The sequence below is a fragment of the Pristiophorus japonicus genome, chromosome 14 (assembly GCF_044704955.1).
Source record: "Pristiophorus japonicus isolate sPriJap1 chromosome 14, sPriJap1.hap1, whole genome shotgun sequence".
Lineage (NCBI taxonomy): Eukaryota > Metazoa > Chordata > Chondrichthyes > Pristiophoridae > Pristiophorus > Pristiophorus japonicus.
In genome coordinates this window covers 174,635,397-174,655,513 of record NC_091990.1, presented here as the reverse complement: position 1 = coordinate 174,655,513, position 20,117 = coordinate 174,635,397, and the positions used below count along the sequence as shown (strand labels likewise).

Genomic DNA, 20,117 nt, shown 5'->3' with positions numbered 1-20,117 from the left:
AACAACAACCGTTAACCACTGCAGATTGTCCCTCTTTAAACTTCTCATTTCCCTCCCCACCCCCAATCAGTACCCATCCAAATCCACATCTCCAGATGCCCACAGCAGGCTCAAAACACTTGCACCTACACCTCATTTTTCCCCACATAATTTCAACTAATTCAATGGGAACTAACAAATATTCATGAACACAACAACAGGCATCCATGTGTGGATAAATACAGGTGCCTTCTTTAAAAGGGGTCTACTGTCTCTTGTGACACTTTAAATATGCCAGTGACAGTTATTCACCTTTTGGCAACAGGTGCTAGTCTCCAAATGTGCGCTGGGCTCCACCGTACACCAGAGATGCAGAGTGCAATCGGACAGGGCTGCCTCCCCACACTTACTGTCCTGAAACAGTCAACCTGTCTTACTGCAATTATATAGCACCCTGGTGAGACCGCACCCACAGCAGTGTGTAGAGTTTTGGTCTCCTTACACAAGGAAGGCTATACTTACCATTGAGGGAGTTCGATGAAGGTTCACCAGACTGATTCCTCGGATGGGGAGGATTGTCCGATGAGGAGAGATTGAGTAGGCTAGGCCTGTATTTTCTTGAGTTTAGAAGAATGAGGTGATCTCATTTGAAACATACTAAATTCTTAGAGGGCTTGACAGGGTAGATGCAGGGAGGATGTTTCCTCAGTTGGAAAATCTAGAACCAGGGGTCACAGTCTCAGGATAAGGGGTCAGCCATTTAGGACTGAGTTAAAGGAGAAATTTCTTCACTCAGAGTGGTGAATCTTTGGAATTCTCTACCCCGAAGGGTTGTGGAGGCTCAGTCATTGAGTATATTCAAGACAGAGATCGATAGATTTTTGGATGTTAAACAAATCAAGGGATATGGGGATAGTGTAGGAAAGTGGAGTTGAGGTAGAAGATCAGATCAGCCATGATCTTATTGAATGGCGGAGCAGGCTCGAGGGGCCGAATGGCCTAGTCCTGTTCCTATTTCTTAGGTCCTTATGTAACCTAAACCCAGAGATTTACAGTAGTCATGGCTCTACAGCACTTACTTTCCTCGAGGTCAAATTATTTATACTCCGTGACAACAACATAACTGTCTGTCTGTGTATATGCAGTTAGCTGCATTCCTCTACTGCAAGAAATTGCAACTGGAGTTGGAAAAGAAATGTGTTTCTATACAGATTTACTATTAAACAATGACAATATGACTAATGTAGGCTTCATGAGCAAGTGAAGTTAGCTTTAGTTAAGGCATGTAGGCAGTTACACACTTTACCAGCTAGAAACGTGGAAAACATATTTTTCAGCAAATCAGCCAGAACAGAAAGATAAGGTTAAGCAGAAAGGGGATACAAATTACAGGACAAAGAAAAGAATGAATTCAGTCCACAACCTTGAGACAGCTCAGATAAGAATGAAGCCTTTGCAGTAATTATAGGTCTACGCCAGTGTTGTGAAAGAATGCCAGTACACCACAGCTGGCTGAAAAAGGTAACAAGAGTGATTGTATAAAAGGAGAGGGAGATTAGTTAGCTGGTATTTCAAGAACAGGATTCAAACTTGGAGTTGGGTTCCGAAGAACAAACAAACAACAACAAGCAGCATTTATATAGTGCCTTTAATGTAGTAAAACATTCCAATGTGCTTCACATAAGAACATAAGGAATAGGAGCAGGAGTAGGCTATATGGCACCTTGAGCCCGCTCCGCTATTTAATACGATCAGGGCTGATCCGATCATGGACACAGGTCCACTTCCCCGCCCGTTCCCCATAACCTCTTACCAGTTAAGAAACTGTCTATCTCTGTCTTAAATTTATTCAATGTCCCGGTTTCCACAGCTCTCTAAGGCAGTGAATTCCACAGATTTACAACCCCGAGAGAAGAAATTCCTCCTCATCTCAGTTTTAAATGGGCGGCCCCTTATTCTAAGATTAAGCCCCCTAGTTCTAGTCTCCCCCGAGAGCGATAGATGAAATTTAACGCCAAGCCACATGGGGAGCTATTAGGACAGGTGACTAAAAGCTTGGTAGGTTCTAAGGAGTGTCTTAAAAGAGAGAGAGGGGTAGACAGAGGGAGAGCTTTAGGAGGAGATTTCAGGCGAAGTGTGGGCTGGCCCGTGCTGCCCCAGGGTCCTCGCCTCTTCTGGGCCCCGAACTCACACCTCTCCTGGGCCCCGATCACGTCCCTCTACAATCTCTCGCCACTCCTTCGCCCCGACCTCGCCACTCCTGCTGTATCTGCCCGCGCTCCAATCACCAACCTGGACCTTGGTGACTTCCCTTTTCACTGCCGTTCTCTCCTGTTGCGGCACGTGCTGCTCGCTGGAGAGGCATTCCTCCACGCTGCTCCTTCCGCTCCCTTTGGACGAGTTTGCCGTCCCTCGGGGAACACGGCAGGTAAGTGAAGTTGGGTTCTCAGTGACTCTCCATTACTTTGGCTCGTTGACAGCTGAAAAAGTGGTATAGAACCACCCCTTGTCCAGAATCATTCCCGGCCACTGGGGGGGCGCCTGCGCAGAACTCCGACATGAACAAGTCGAAGTCCTTCCTCGCTGCCGACTCCCGCAATCGCTGGCCTGACCCCGCGATCCACCGTTTTCCCCCCCCCCCGCCCCATGATCTCTCTGCTGCACTCCCAGCCCAAGTCAGCCAGCCCTGATATCCCCTTGCTCAGTGCCTGCACCATCCAATTTAACGTGACCACCCCTCGACCAGAAAAATCCCTTATCCAGAGCCGGCCGGGTCCCGAGAGTTCTGGATAAGAGAGGTTCAACCTGTACTGCTAAAATTAAAAAGCATCGAAGAATGACTGCAAGAATGAGGGAGTAAAAAGCACAAGAGGAAAAAAGATGAGTGAACAATTAAAAAAAAATCTAAAAGCACGTCAGTGAATTAAATAAACTGATTGCCCTAGAATATGCTAGAAGTAGCATTGTGGATTTAAAAAAAATCTTTTTGCTGAAGGAATTGTATTAGATGGGTAACTGTGCCCAGTGTCTAAGTCCCTAGATGTTCAAAAAAATAACAGGAGATAGGGGCCTTCATAGTATGTGGAAAAAGGCAAATTCATCACCCACCAGATAAACCATTCACTATACTTCATGTACGACTTTTACAACCATAGTAAAAACAAAACCTTTTCTAGGTTTTAAGTTACATTTTAAAATGCCATTTAAAAAAGAAAATTGGTTAGACTGAAGGTCCTTCAAGCTACACATATCTCAAGAATCATAAAATTGATTGCAACACTTTCGGTAGGCACATGAAGAGCACGTGCCCGAAATTAACCTCCTCATCATGTTGAGTGACTCGGCCACTATTCATATCCTGCATCAGAAGTAATGTGACCGAGCTTACTGCTGGGGATCAGCTCTGCTGTTCAGTACCAACTGTAACAGGCATTTTCATCTCTAGCTCTGGTTATCAGAGCACGTCATGTGACAGCTGCTGACAAAACCACATGCAAAAAAGAGAGACTCAACTATAGGGGACTCTAGCTTTATAAAGATGATAACTACAGTAACATTTGCAAACTGTGGATGAGTGTCATGTGTCCAGATGTCATGTGATCAACCCTCCAGGAATACCTCCAACTTGAGGTGGTATAATCCTACATTGTAATAGTCCCCATTTAACAGTTCAGCTGATACTTTGAACTTTGGCCTGACTTTGTTTTATCTTCTTTTTATGACAGAACTGTTTTGAGTGGAAGCCACCAACATGCTGGTATTCTGGAATTTATTCACACCTATTTGTGGTTGACAGGTTTTTTTTCAGCATCAAACTGCACTGGCACACATGCAATTGTTTGAACACTGCAGTTTGCAACTTAATTTTTAGCTGTCCGACTGTTCCCAATGGCTGGTGGGAGGCACTCAAAGAATAGCTGGCAAAAAACAGAATTGATAATCTATACGCTGATATAATCTATACGCACTGTCTGCTCCACCCACCCAGTGACAAAAAAGTTGTTTGTTAGTTATCAGCAGTGTCTTCTCTCTCGAAACACTGGGGGGAGGGAGGGGGGAGGGAGGAGTCCTCAAGATGTGTTCAGTCTCCAGAAACAGCAACTGTGGAAAAACATTATAATGGACAAGGGCACTTGTGGCTAGGAGTAAAGAAAGGGGATTTTAAAACTTCTAGCTGATATATTATGGTGAGTTACAAAACAAAACTCAAGATGGCTCGAGTCAGTCAGAATTGTCCTTGAACATCTAAATTCTGGAATCAATGTCCGGTAGTCTGTAAGATTCATTTTATTCCCAAAAGAAATTGCCAAGTGTAACTAGTGCCTCGGGTACAAACTGCCCATAATTCAGCACCAGATAGCATTAAGTGGTAGATTTAGCAGAAAGACCACAATGATGAATTCTGTGGGCAAGAGAGGGGTAAAGAAATATTGCTGGGGCAGAGTGAAGGAAGCTGGGTACCTGCCCTTTGCTATACAAGTGCCAGGAATGCTACATGTCAATGTTCAGTGTCGAACGTGAAATATTCAAAGTGAAGAATGTTGGTGCTTCAATAGACGAGTCCAAATTTCATCAAGTTCAGTAGCGGATATTTCAGCTTAAAATGTAATACAAAACATTTCAATCGAAGCTGCTTTATAACATCAGCATGAGGAAAACACGGAGTATGTCTCACAGTGCGCCAGTAACAGTACATCTGGATCTAATTTCAAATACAAACTGAAGACCGTGTGCAGGTATAGTGCCATAAAAAGACCTGTAGCATTTTGATTATAGAACCTGGGGCAGAGTACAAGGAATTGATGAGCAGTTATCAATTTTATCATTTTCCTAATTGACGAGGGGAAAGGGTTAGGATGTTAAAGCATTCTCTGCTCCAACCACTCTCTGCATAGTTGATGTAGACACCATTCCATTTCAACGGAAAAACATATCAACATTTTGAAGCAGATATAAATATAAAACCATGGGTACTAAGTGCAGAACTGATCATTTTCCTTCTAGTAAACAGCCAGCAAGGTCACGATAGACCACATACCTTGCATTGCAAGTTTCTATGGACACAAAGACCCTTCTATTGTTTCTTGCTCTAGTAAAAAGCCACACACTATAGTACACTAATGTTGACATGATGAATCATGTCAGCTGATAGCCAAGTGATGCCTTTAAGCCAGTCACATGCAGTGTCAAGTCATCCTTTCTAAACTGCACTTACATTGTGTAAATTCACTATTAGTGACCATGCAGTATTTTTTTTTAAAAACATGTTTCGACATGTTAAGTGGAGCTAAGCAAGATGTTTAAAGAAGTCAATTTCGTGAACACTTTATTCAAGGTACAAGCAAACTGACTCAATCTACAACTGCTGCCGAACAAGCAGTGAACTTTACAAGTGTTCATTTGAAGAATTTTTTAAAGTTTCAAAAAAGGTGAAATACTGATTTTAATTTCACTTAATTCTGCATTTTGACCCTGCAATAGACTTCCATTTCTCTTATCTAGACAACACCCTTGCCAACACATATGGTTACCATAAACAAGCATGCGCGAATGTCCTGTGCTTGACTGTACATGATACAGGATCAGTTTGGGGCGGCTGGTAGCACATTCACCTTGAGTAAGCAAACAGAGCTCAAATCCCTCGAGTACAAGCCTATGTACTACCCTTTAGGCTCACACTCCAATGTAGTTCTGAGGGTGTGCTGCATTGTCAGAGATACTCTTTAGAATGAGAGGTTAAAAATTAGGTCACATCTGCTACTTCAGACAGCCGTGGGCATGATCTGAAGAGGTGTTCATGTGTCCTCTCCCCCGATGTTGCTCCTGCAGCCAATAATTTAATCGGCCATTCAGCTCATTGATAATGTGAGATCTACCGTTGCGCAGAAATGCACGAGAGGCTTATAACAGCAATACTGCTGTTAATAAATAATAAAAAGATTCTGGGCTGTAATTACTGCAAATGCTCCCAGTCAAAATGAGTTTCAACAGGTACTGTTATTACAATTTTATTTTCAGTCAAGTTTGCCAATGTTCTCAACACATTGGAATCCTGGAGCCGGAGGCAATGGTGGGCAGACCTACGTTTTGCGAGAATAAAGTGGTATTTTTTTTATATTCGGTCACTGTATTTTGTGTTTACAACTAGTCGAGTCTACAAAATAAATCTCATCCTCTCTCACCGCTTTGGATGTGTACTAGTATGTCTAGTAAAAAGCATTTTGCTTTTTTCTCCCCTTGCTCCCCCCAATCCCTCCACCTTCTCCCCCACCCCCTCTCTCCCCATCCATTTCATTTTCCATTCCTTCCCTTCACCTTTTAATGCCCTGTTCTTCTTCTCCATATCCCTTCCCTTGCTCTCTTCCCCCACCCTACCTCTGACTGGTTCTCTATCTCCCCCACCCCCCCCTCCCTTTGGTCCATTCAAATTCACATTTTTCTCTCTCCTTTTCTGGGTTCCATCCATCTCCTTTCCGAGCTCACAAACCCCCACCCCCCCTCCTTTTCTAATTTATATTCTTTGTCTTTTTTCCTGGGGGGGGGGGGGGCGGCGGAGGGGAGGGAGAGCGATTGGAGCCCATCAGATACAAAAAAAAAAAATACAGAAACCCGTCGACGTGATTATAGATCTGATGTTCCCCACGGATCTCAAATATGACGCAAGATAAATTCCTTCAATTCTGCCTGTGTCGCAACTTGCTGAGCCACAGTCAGCTGGTGTCGGAGTTTGGCCAGTTAATGCTGAGTTGGGGAGTATTGCACTCCCACTGGTAACCGGGCTGATCCTGATGCCAAACACATTTACACTACCACAACACAACCCATGACTTCTGGCTTACTCTCATAGCTGAATAATCATGAAATATATCATCCCCTGAACATCCACACTTCGTAATGCTGTCTTGGGAGAGCCAATTGGAAGCAGATAGATTATACACATCACTACATAAGATTGTTCTCTACAACACAAAAAAACAAACATGGCTTCTATAACATACTGCAGAATTTGGTATAACACATCAAAAAGGTCTTGGATCTCATATTCACTGGAATTTAGAAGAATGAGAGGGGATCGCATAGAAACATATAAAATTCTAACGGGATTGGACAGGTTAGATGCAGGAAGAATGTTCCCGATGTTGGGGAAGTCCAGAACCAGGGGTCACAGTCTAAGGATAAGGGGTAAGCCATTTAGGACCGAGTTGAGGAGAAACTTCTTCATTCAGAGAGTTGTGAACCTGTGGAATTCTCTACCACAGAAAGTTGTTGAGGCCAGTTCGTTAGATATATTCAAAAGGGAGTTAGATGTGGCCCTTACGGCTAAAGGGATCAAAGGGTATGGAGAGAAAGCAGGAATGGGGTACTGAAGTTGCATGATCAGCCATGATCTTATTGAATGGTGGTGCAGGCTCGAAGGGCCTCCTGGACCTATTTTCTATGTTTCTATCTCAGCCATCACCACACTCCAATTAGCCTGGATTCTTTCTTTTGATCACTATCCAAGGATCCTACCGGTACCGAAAAGTCCAAGTGTGTGGACAGCAGGAGGTTAGAATTGGGATTGGCCTGTAACAACCTCCATCAAATAGCCTCCGGTGCTCACCATCTTAAGCCAACACAAAGCCTGGCAAGCAGGTTAGAAGATTGTTAAGGATTTCTTGTCTGCATAGGTCAGTACCACACTATATGGCTCAAAACCTCCCTGATAAAGTGCAACATCCCCACTGACACCTGGGAGTCCCTGGCCAAAGACCGCCCTAAGTGCAGGAAGTGCATCCGGGAGGCCGTTGAGCACCTCGAGTCTCATCGCCGAGAGCATGCAGAAACCAAGCGCAGGTAGCGGAAAGAGCGTGCGGCAAACCTGTCCCACCCACCCTTTCCTTCAACGACTATCTGTCCCACCTGTGACGGGGACTGCGGTTCTCGTATTGGACTGTTCAGCCACCTAAGGACTCATTTTAAGAGTGGAAGCAAGTCTTCCTCGATTCCGAGGGACTGCCGATGATGATGAGATGGCTTCTATACCAATGAGGTGAGATGGGGGGGGGGGGTGGAAAAAGAGAGGGAAGAGGTGTTTTGTTTTGTATGCTGCAGGGAAAGAACCCATATAGAATGATGTGTAAAACTAATCTAATTGCCTTCAGTTTCAAATGGAATAGGCCCTGCGAGACAGTGTTACAAAGTGCTGCATTTAATGTTCAGTGGATAACTTTAACATTTCATAATAACACAAAACCAGATTACCCGCCATATTGTTCCCTTCAGAAAAGATCAGGAGAGAAGATAAACAAATGTAAAAATTTAGGCCACCAAAAATAGTCACTTTTGTAAGGTTCTGCAAAACCAACCACGGAGACATGTGGCAGGGAGAATGGGAAGATGCCATGTTTAAAATGACCAACTGCAGCCAACAGCCTGTAAACCGCAGAGGATGATGGGACTCTGGCCACCCTGTACAGTAACAGACAGTGTTGCAGGGGCACGGAACCGGACGGGGGATGAGCCAGCTGCCGTAAGGGGGAAGAGTGTACATTTGGTTCTTCTAGGAAAATGGATACAAGGCAACTTTATATTTTAAAAAGGACATTTCTCCAGCTTTTCATGTAAAATCCTCACAGAAGAGGCAACATGTCCAGGCAAAATCTCCCCAGTAATACACAAGGCAACACAATGGGTATCAGTTTGAATAATTAAACAAAAGGCCCACAGGTCTGATACAATCATTTTGGCCAGCCCAGACAGAGTGGTACCTCTGTCGAGATAGTGAACAATCATCTTCATTCACCCCATCAGCGAGCGACAGGATACAGGAGGTGTGGCTAATCTCCCATTCCAGACAGATCGATACACATCGAACTGCCATTCACACCCCTTTTTATTCAAGGAAGACCCAAGACAATGGCATGCAGTTTTGGCACGAAGATGAACGAACTATAAGAAAAAAGCTGCAAAAACATACAAAGGGGGTTGGAGGTCAGAGTTGGGAGGTTGGAGGTTGGAGTCAGCTTTTGCATTGAGTTGTAGAGTTGAGTTAAGAAGGTGGGAGTTAGTTTTCATTGTGGTTGAGTTGAGTTAAAGGGGAGTTGAGTCAGCTCTTCACAAGGCCCTCGCTCTGGGGAAGGTGTGCTTAACTCCAACAGCTTTTTGCTTAGGAGCCAACCAAGAGGCAAATAGAAGAAACCGACGCAACATCGAGGAGGAAAGCCGAAAAGACCAACAACGTAAAGCCCACCCCAGAGGGACCCCGAGCTGGAATAAGTGCCCCCCAGAACCCCGGAGTTGATAGGATTGAGAGTATACCCCAAACCCCCCCTCACAGACTCAATTTAGGATAGGAATTGGTAAGAAGGGTGGAAGTGGGAGGTGGGTTTGTGTGTGAGTGGAATGTTTCAACCTCTTATCTTCCCCTTCCCTGTTGTGAGATTTTTCGTGTTGTTCAGTGAGACTGTGCCATTACTGCTATTTACGACCTCTTCCTATGCCCTCTATCTTTGTGTTTACTATTCTAAATAAACAACATTAGCCATTTTGCACTCTTACCCACTGTGTCTGGTGCCTCGTTACTCACCCATCCTCATAAATCGCACGTACAGAACCTCAGGGGAGTGTGGATTCGAACCCACACCCCAAGCTCCCCTTACACGTTTCACCAATACGCAATTCACTGAAGAAATTTTTACCAATGTACCTTTTTACTGGAGTGGCAAATTCTGCACTGAAGATTGTAGAAAGACTCACGTTGCAACACTGACCACTATCCAGAACACCACCTTTCAAGCTGCAAGTATATTATTTAACATACCACACAAAAGCTAAATTACTAATGGCCACATTGGCAGTGTATGAAAGATCCGAGCCATGGAGCAGGGGGATGGAGGTTAACTCACGCAATTTGAGACTTGAGCCTTGTTGCAAGGAGAATCATGCACAATAATGAATGACCAAACAAGTATTAAGTAGAACTGAAGGAGTGCTGCATCAAATTTTACAGCACAGAAACAGGCCATTCAGCCCAACATGGCCATGCTGGTGTTTATGCTCCACACGAGCTTCCTCGTACCTCACTTCATCTTGTGCTAAACAAATCCTTCCATTCCCTTCTCCCTCATGTACTTATCTAGCACCCCTTAAATGCATCGTCGTCTGTAAATTTGTGATATTATGCCTTCTATACCAGAATCCAAACATTTATATACATTTGGAGCAATTATCCCAACACTGCTCACTGGGAAATAAGACTTCCCCTCTCCCCAATCCAAAAAAACATCTATTAACTACTATTCTCTGGTATTTAGCCAATTTCCCATCTATGCTGTCAGATCCCCTTTAACATTAGTGTTAGAGGCTGTACTCACATCAAGATAGTTTTTCAGTATCTCTGGGGTGGGCCCATTGCTACGTGGAAAGCCCACATTGTATTTGAAGTATCGGTCTCCTGCAAGAAGCTCTTCGATGCGACTCCCAGAATCAGTGAAGGTTCGTCGAATTGAGCGAAATTTTTTCAAAGGGATTCTGCAAAAACAAAACTAAATTTTGATCACACATTCCCTACCTCTCAGAGCTACAAGCATCTAAGACAGCAGCTCTTCATCACAGACTGGATTTGAACTATTGATCACGCAAAGTCGCTGGTCTCAATCAGCAAGTTCTCAGCTGGGAAACCAGTGAATCATTCTGTAGGAACAAGGAACATCATGTCATCGGAGGGGAGAGACAGACCAGAACGGGCTCAAACTGCTTTTGATAGCAGATGACCATCTTTCACCTGCACTTTGCCTCCATTTCTTGAGTTTTAAAGTTATAGAAACATAGAAAATAGGTGCAGGAGCAGGCCATTCAGCCCTTCTAGCCTGCACCGCCATTCAATGAGTTCATGGCTGAACATGAAACTTCAGTACCCCCTTCCTGCTTTCTCGCCATAACCCTTGATCCCCCGAGTAGTAAGGACTTCATCTAACTCCCTTTTGAATATATTTAGTGAATTGGCCTCAACTACTTTCTGTGGTAGAGAATTCCACAGGTTCACCACTCTCTGGGTGAAGAAGTTTCTCCTCATCTCGGTCCTAAATGGCTTACCCCTTATCCTCAGACTGTGACCCCTGGTTCTGGACTTCCCCAACATTGGGAACATTCTTTCTGCATCTAACCTGTCTAAACCCGTCAGAATTTTAAACGTTTCTATGAGGTCCCCTCTCATTCTTCTGAACTCCAGTGAATACAAGCCCAATTGATCCAATCTTTCTTGATAGGTCAGTCCCGCCATCCCGGGAATCAGTCTGGTGAACCTTCGCTGCACTCCCTCAATAGCAAGAATGTCCTTCCTCAAGTTAGGAGACCAAAACTGTACACAATACTCCAGGTGTGGCCTCACCAAGGCCCTGTACAACTGTAGCAACACCTCCCTGCCCCTGTATTCAAATCCCCTCGCTATGAAGGCCAACATGCCATTTGCTTTCTTAACCGCCTGCTGTACCTGCATGCCAACCTTCAATGACTGATGTACCATGACACCCAGGTCTCGTTGCACCTTCCCTTTTCCTAATCTGTCACCATTCAGATAATAGTCTGTCTCTCTGTTTTTACCACCAAAGTGGATAACCTCACATTTATCCACATTATACTTCATCTGCCATGCATTTGCCCACTCACCTAACCTATCCAAGTCACTCTGCAGCCTAATAGCATCCTCCTCGCAGCTCACACTGCCACCCAACTTAGTATCATCCGCAAATTTGGAGATACTGCATTTAATCCCCTCGTCTAAATCATTAATGTACAATGTAAACAGCTGGGGCCCCAGCACAGAACCTTGCGGCACTCCACTAGTCACTGCCTGCCATTCTGAAAAGTACCCGTTTACTCCTACTCTTTGCTTCCTGTCTGACAACCAGTTCTCAATCCACGTCAGCACACTACCCCCAATCCCATGTGCTTTAACTTTGCACATTAATCTCTTGTGTGGGACCTTGTCGAAAGCCTTCTGAAAGTCCAAATATACCACATCAACTGGTTCTCCTTTGTCCACTTTACTGGAAACATCCTCAAAAAATTCCAGAAGATTTGTCAAGCATGATTTCCCTTTCACAAATCCATGCTGACTTGGACCTATCATGTCACCATTTTCCAGATGCACTGCTATGACATCCTTAATAATTGATTCCATCATTTTACCCACTACTGAGGTCAGGCTGACCGGTCTATAATTCCCTGTTTTCTCTCTCCCTCCTTTTTTAAAAAGTGGGGTTACATTGGCTACCCTCCACTCCATAGGAACTGATCCAGAGTCAATGGAATGTTGGAAAATGACTGTCAATGCATCCGCTATGAGCACTTACGAGAGGTGCCAATGTTGGAAAAATGGAATACTTTGCCACCCCATGTCAGTGTTAAGCCAGGTCACCAAATGTAGGGTAAAGAAACCTTCGGCACGCCCTAACAATAGGAAGACTCAGCCTCAATGCAGAAGTTCTCAGAACAACATCCCTATACTATTTCTGACTGATTGCTGAAGTATAGGCAGTTTTGTGCCATCGATCCATACGGGCTAACAACTGCACCAAGGCAGCTCGAACTTACATCAGACAGGGCAAAAGGTGCAGAGGAGCATTTTATCTGAAGTCTGGAATGAGTTTGAGCTATAGAAACATAGAAAATAGGTGCAGGAGTAGGCAATTCGGCCCTTCGAGCCTGCACCACCATTCAATATGATCATGGCTGATCATTCACATCAGTACCCCTTTCCTGCTTTCTCTCCATACCCCTTGATCCCTTTAGCCATAAGGGCCACATCTAACTCCCTCTTGAATATATCCAATGAACTGGCATCAACAACTCTCTGCGGTAGGGTATTCCACAGGTTAACAACTCTGAGTGAAGAAGTTTCTCCAAATCTCAATCCTAAATGGCCTACCCCTTAACTTAGACTGTGTCCCCTGGTTCTGGACTTCCCCAACATCGGGAACATTCTTCCTGCATCTAATCTGTCCAGTCCCGTCAGTATCTTATATGTTTCTATGAGATCCCCTCTCATCCTTCTAAACTCCAGTCGATCCAGTCTTTCCTCATATATGTCAGTCCTGCCACCCCTGGAATCAGTCTGGTGAACCTTCGCTGCACTCCCTCAAAGTGAGAGGTCAAATGGAATGTCCCAAGCTTGTCAACCAGTTATCTCCTTCTAAAATGGGAGCAGGATAGTTCGTGCAGCTATTTTTCTTGTTCATTTCACACACCAGTTAAGGTTTGGCCTTTTTTTGGGACACATGATTCGCTTTTCTCACTTTTGTTTAATGTCTCCTGCAGCAATAACAACATGAACAATTCTCTTTGCTCAAGGTCGGACAATTCTCTTTGCTCAAGGTCCAAATTACAGTGCTGGGTGGAATCTAATTAATAAACACTGCCATGAATACTGGATCAAAAAGGACTGAGTTATGAGGAAGGCTAGAGAAAAATTGGGACTTTTTAAGCCTCAAAAAGGAAGCTTACAGAATGAAAGAATGCACCTTTACATATTGCCGATATGCCAAAGCACGTCATAGCCAATTAATCAATTTTCAAGTGAAGTCACCATTACATCGGCAAACACAGCAAGGTTCCATAAATAACAAACGAGATGGATAACCACTTAATCCATTTTTCGATGGTGTTGGCTGAGAGATGAATGCTGCAAGGATCTCAGAAGAACTTCCCTGCTCTTTGAATAGCGACACAAGATCTTTTACGTCCACCGTATAGGCAGATGGGGCCCTCGGTTAAATATTTTAACTTGAAAGTTGGCACCGCCAAATGCAGAAGTGTCAAGTTAAATTACAAGCTCAGATGTATTGTGGGGCTTAAACTCACAACCTTCTGACACACCAGTAACAAGCTGCAGAGATATTAAATAATACCTGGGGGGGGGGGGGAAAAGTTAATCTGAAGCACGACCTCAAGTTTTACAGTTGGACAAAGACTTAAATTCAAACTAGGAGGTAGGACAGACATTAGGAAAAGTTTAACATAAAACAAACACTAGTAATACATACACTTCCATGTCGGATACTGGAGGTATAAACCAGCCAGTTGGGTGCTGCAGCAGATAGGAGAGGGTAGGCGTTAGGCAAAGAGGGGGAAAATAACGACTTTCCCCTTTCTGAACCAAAAAATTAAGGCGGGAATGGCCTTCTCGTGTTTTTGGTGAGCTACAGAAAACGCAACAATATTTTTTAATTTAATAAAAATCCAATGCATTTTAAACATTTAAGAGAGTATGCAGTGAAAGATTCTTATTTAGCTGTAATATAAAAACTTCAGGCTTTCTAAAACACCCAAGATACAGTACTATAATTTCCACAGATATTATGAGCTTCATTTTATTGCGCAAAGTACACAAGTTAGTGCAGATCAGCACTGGGGGTGAAAAGAAATATTTCTGACACAGTGTACCGATTTACAGAAAACCAAACACGGCACGTTAAAAAAAAAAAGAGGAACACAATCTTCTGATGTCAAACATGGCACAAAAAAAGCTAGGAGCTTGCAACTGGAATGTGCACAATTATCTCTTCCCAATTGCGGAACTACTGATCATTTCCGGGACATTGCTTCATCTAGTTCAGAAAACTACAATGCTTGAAAATCCCGAGGGAATCCTTTCAAATAACAGGATAGACCTCTAACAAATGACAACTTGCCAAGCTTCTGCAATTCACACATTTCTACTGCAAATGTCACTGGAGTTCAGAAGAATGAGAGTGGATCTCATAGAAACGTTTAAAATTCTGACGGGTTTAGACAGGTTAGATGCAGGAAGAATGTTCCCGATGTTGGGGAAGCCCAGAACCAGGGGTCACAGTCTAAGGATAAGGGGTAAGCCATTTAGGACCGAGATGAGGAGAAACTTCTTCACCCAGAGAGTGGTGAACCTGTGGAATTCTCTATCACAGAGAGTTGTTGAGGCCAATTCACTAAATATATTCAAAAATGAGTTAGATGTAGTCCTTACTACTCGGGGGATCAAGGGGTATGGCGAGAAAGCAGGAATGGGGTCCTGAAGTTGCATGTTCAGTCATTAACTCATTGAATGGCGGTGCAGGCTCGAAGGGCCGAATGGCCTACTCCTGCACCTATTTTCTATGTTTCTATGTTTCTAAAATGAGAATGGTGATCAGATTTAAAATAAACTGGAATTTTAGCATTTTAAAAAAAACATTAAAAAGTCAGCTTTTTAAAAAAAAGTCTCACTTTATTCTTCCTCCTAAAGTAGGGTACAGCTCCCAGGTGATGATCACTCAGCCAAGTGCGACTGGTTTCATGTTCGGTTAATGATATGGAGCAAGTGCTTCAGTGTATACTGTACCACAATCAATCATCAGCAGAGAACAGTGCAACATGAACTCTTTTCTTTTCTGTACATGGTCATTTTGCTTTACATCATTTCCTACTGCAGACTGTCGAGGGTCTCCCACGTAGCAGAACGTCTCATGCTCAACTCCCAGTCGCCCGAATTAGCTGATTAGACGGACAATAACGGTCACTGCTATGGTCGGCTCCTGCAGCTCTGGCTACAGGTAAATGAGCCAGGGTTCCCGTAACGCCTCGAAGGCTGTAAAAGACCATAGGCCCAGCTAGTCTGTCTTCCTGCTGCCGTGGCTTTGGAGCCAATGATGCGTTTAATCTTTTTCTTAACATACTTGTCCAAATTGACTTTGAAGAGCTGCTAGGTGAATGTTTAATGAAGACAGGTTTACTACCATCATCATCATCATCATAGGCATTCGCTCGTATTGAGGATGACTTGCTTCCACGCCAAAAAAGGGATGAGTTCACAGGTGTTTCAATGAAGGACCTAATATTCCAGGTCCTGAACCACATCTTGACGGGTGGAAGATGACAGTGCATGGATTTTTTTTAACGTGAGGTGGGCTTGACAGAGCTAGGATTTGGTCCAGTGGCAAGGATTAACCAGGACGACTGGAGACCAGCTCTGCTACACGGACCTAGTGCGCACAAATATCACAGTGTGGGCAGGCCCGTGCTGCCCCTGGGCCCTCACCTCTTTTGGGCCCCGAACTCGCGCCTCTCCTGGCCCCCGATCACATCCCTCTACAATCTCTCGCCGCTCCTGCTGTATCTGCCCATGCTCCAATCACCCACCCAGCACATCAATCCAGTTCACATATCTTTTCGTGTCTGTTTTGTCAGATTTACACGAGTCTGAGGAAAAGAATGTTTGAAGACCAGGCCCTCAAATCTACCACCAAACTCATGGTCTACAGGGCTGTAGTAATACCCGCCCTCCTGTAGGAATCTGACGCATGGACAATGTATAGAAGGCACCTCAAGTCGCTGGAGATATATCACCAACGATGTCTCCGTAAGATTCTGCAAATCCCCTGGGAGGACAGGCACACCAACATCAGTGTCCTCGACCAGGCTAACATCCTCAGTATTGAAGCACTGACCACACTCGATCAGCTTCGCTGGGCAGGCCACATAGTTCGCATGCCAGACACGAGACTCCCTAAGCAAATGCTTTATGTGGAGCTCCTTCATGGTAACCGAGCCAAAGGTGGGCAGCGGAAATGTTATAAGGACACCCTCAAAGCCTCACTGGTAAAGTGTGACATCACCACTGATACCTGGGGGACCCTGGCTGACGACCGCCTGAGGTGGAGAAAGTGCATCCGGGAGGGCGTTGAGCTCTTCAAGTCTCAACACAAAGAGCGTGAAGAGGCCAAGCACATGCAGCAGAAGGAGCGCGCGGCAAACCAACCCCACCCACCCCTTCCCCCAATGAATGTATGTCCCACCTGTAACAGGGTCTGTGGCTCTCGTATCGGACTGTTCAGCCATCAAAGAACTCACTTTGGGAGTGGGAGCAAGTCTTCCTCGATTCCGAGGGACTGCCTATGATGATGACTACTATGGGAGGTAACTATACAGCAGAGACCATGCCAGCTATTTGCTAGAATCATTTGCAAAATACCACTCTCTCCCCATAGTTCTATATCAACAATTACTTAAAATATTTATCCAATTTTCCTTTTAAAAAAAAAAAGAGGCAATAGTTCCTGTCTCAACCACTCCATGGCAAAACATTCCATGCTCAAACAACCCTCTGCAGAAAAGGAATTTCTCCTACTCTCTCCTCATTCTCAGCTGAGCAATTTTAAATTGATGATTTATGAGAAACTCCAGAGGAATTGGGGAAAGACCAATCAAAAGCTTCCACAATTAAAATTTTTTTTTTTTTTTAGCCTTCTCTGAATCCAGTGGGACTTGAGGGCAGTACCAGAAAAAGTAATGACCATGAAAGCTACTGCATTATTGCAAAAATCCTTCGGGGAATACTCTCAATGCAACTGGAAATGCATTTTTTTTTATTTTTTAAAAAGACTGTCTTGCTCATGTCACCCACATTCCAAGAAACACACCCACATAAGCAGGACTGTGGAATTAGTGCCCAGAAGATAAATATTTATTGCACTAATCAATTAGAATTCCATAGCTATGCCACCAAGATTTGTTTGCACAAAGTTGCTATACTACTGCAGCATCAGAGTCACCGTTTTCAGATGAGAACAGTTCTGTCTACCTGTCCAGCTGGACATTGAAGATCCCTCAGCACTCTATGAAGATCAGGGAATTTTTCTGATATCTTGACCAACATTCATCCCTCAAGCAAATACCATAGCTGGTTGTAGGATGTATTTACACTGGGTAGCTGCTGGGATGTTGGTTTACATAACTCACTGTACTCCTACAAAAAAAATGTAAAGTACTTTGAGGCACTTTATTAATGCAAGTCTCTCTTTCCTTCAAATTACACTATGTCATTCACACTGCAAGGCATCAAATTCATGTGCTGAATTTACCAATCCATGAACTAATTGTCAGGATCTTGTAATTCACATGGTAAGATGGGGAAAAGTGGTTTAGTTCAACTTAACACAACTATACATATAGCACACGACCAACCACAACTTTCACTGGTGTATTTTTCTAAAGAAAAGGTTTCAGCCTTCGCCATTCAACTCCAAGTTTGATTACTCCGAACAGGTTCCCGACAGTTTGCCTTTCATAAATTGAAACTATTTCCATGGCCTGTCACAATTAAACATAAAAAACATAAGAAATAGGAGGAGTTGGCCATTTGTCCCCTCGAGCCTGCTCCGTCAGTCAATAAGATCATGGCTGATCTGATCATGGACTCAGCTCCACTTTCCTGCCCCATGAACCTTTATTCCCTTATCGCTCAAAAATCTGTCGATCTCCAACTTAAATATATTCAAAGGCCCAGCCTCCACAGCTCTCTGGGGCAGAGAATTCCAGAGATTTACAACCCTCAGAAGAAATTCCTCCTCATCTGAGTTTCAAATGGGCAACCCCTTATTCTGAGACTATGTCTCCAGTTTTAGTTTCCCCTATGAGTGGAAACATCCTCTCTGCATCCATCTTGTCAAGCCCCCTCATTATCTTATATGTTTCGATAAGATCACCTCTCATTCTTCTGAATTCCAATGTGTATAGGTCCAACCTACTCAACCTGTCTTCATAAGTCAACCTCCTCATCTCCAGAATCAACCAAGTGAGCCTTCTCTGAACAGCCTCCAATGCAAGTACCTGTATATCCTTCCTTAAATACAGAGACCAAAACTGTACACAGTACTCCAGGTGTGGCCTCAACAATATCCTGTACAGATGTAGCAGGACTGCTCTGCTTTTATACTCTATCCCCCTTGCAATAAAGGCCAACATTCCATTTGCCTCCCTGATTACTTGCTGTACCTGAATACTAACAGTTTGTGTTTCATGCACAAGGACCCCCAGGTCCCTCTGTACTGCAGCACTTTGCAATTTTTTTCCATTTAAATTGTACTGCTCCAGATTTAGCTTTTGTTTAATTTCTTATAAACAGATCAGGTCTACTTTCCTGACTGGACAGAGAATATTTCTGTACAACACAACTGTTCCACACTCGGAATACTCGGGCTTCTCTCCACACTGGATGTCGGGTGAGGGCATGATTGCCAACATCCAACATCACTGTGAACTGATGCACCCAGGCAAGTCACCACAGGCCTGCTAACTCACAGGGGATTGATTTGCTGACTGTACACCAGCAAGTCAGCAACACTAGAAGGGGGGAAAAAATATAACATTTTCAAAACACAAAGTCACCCTGTTAAAATGGCAATACACAATAAATCTCTCAAACACACAGTCACCCTATTAATGTATAAAAATAGTAACACAGAATACAACTCAAACACACAGTCACCCTGTTAAATGTATAAAAATGGCAATACAAAATAAACCTTAGAAACAAGTACAGTTGCTGGATCCAACTGTTTTCCTCCAGTATTGAAAAATGAACCACAAAATGTTAGGGCACTGACCAACGGTTTGTCAGTAGAAAAATGCAACATTTCCTTGAGAGAGAGTGAAGGAATAAACAGTTTACATGTAAATGTGGGCAGGTTACACTGACCACTTTCACCAAGAAAAGCCACAGATACACACACACACACAGACAGACAGACAAAAAAGCTGCAAACACGAGCAACAGATACGATTATTCCAACAGTGCTTCTTGCTTGCGGCCAGCGCCTTGCCCTGCAACACATCTTGTTGCGAGTGACTGGAGAGAGCAGGAGGGAGAGGGGGCCAGCTGAGCCGGCCCGGTGCAAAGCCCAGACAACACAAGGCTTTCCAATCACAGCAGCAACAGAAGCCCTCCCCTCTCCAGCTCGCCCCCTTACCGCAAGAGCCCGCCGCACACAGCGCCAGCAACCCCCAGCAGCAGCGCTAACAGCGGCAGCACAGCGCCCAGCTTCATCGCAGCGACTCGGAGCTTTCTCTGCAACGCCCTGCCTTATAAAACCGGCCGCAAAAACCCCCGCTAGCTCCGCCTTGCAGCTGTGCGTCAACCCGGCATGTCCACATATCCTCCCCCGCCTCCTGACGCTGGGCTGGATTAACCCTCTCCTCCCTCTCGCCCACTTCCCATTCATCCACTCAACCCCATGGTGATCACACTCATTCTGGGCGCGCTTAGCACCAGCCTTCTCAGGGAAAATGTCTCAAAATCTCCTCCTTTTAAAATGTTTTAATTTGAACCACTAATGTCTAAAGTTTAGTCCATGATCGGATCAGCC

At 44.2% G+C, this 20,117-nt stretch overlaps 1 protein-coding gene across 1 annotated transcript in view; it reads right to left on the bottom strand.

Moving 5' to 3' along the window:
• Positions 1 to 19,847, bottom strand: part of LOC139280241 (cathepsin D-like) — a 37,680-nt gene extending 17,833 nt beyond the window's left edge. Inside the window, exons 1-2 of the mRNA XM_070899870.1 lie at positions 19,722 to 19,847; positions 10,335 to 10,491 (exon numbers count right to left, since the gene is read on the bottom strand). Of these exons, the coding sequence (XP_070755971.1) occupies positions 10,335 to 10,491; positions 19,722 to 19,798 (234 nt within the window). The 5' untranslated portion in view covers positions 19,799 to 19,847. The remainder of the gene's footprint in view (positions 1 to 10,334; positions 10,492 to 19,721) is intronic.
• Between the last annotated feature and the right edge of the window lie 270 nt (positions 19,848 to 20,117).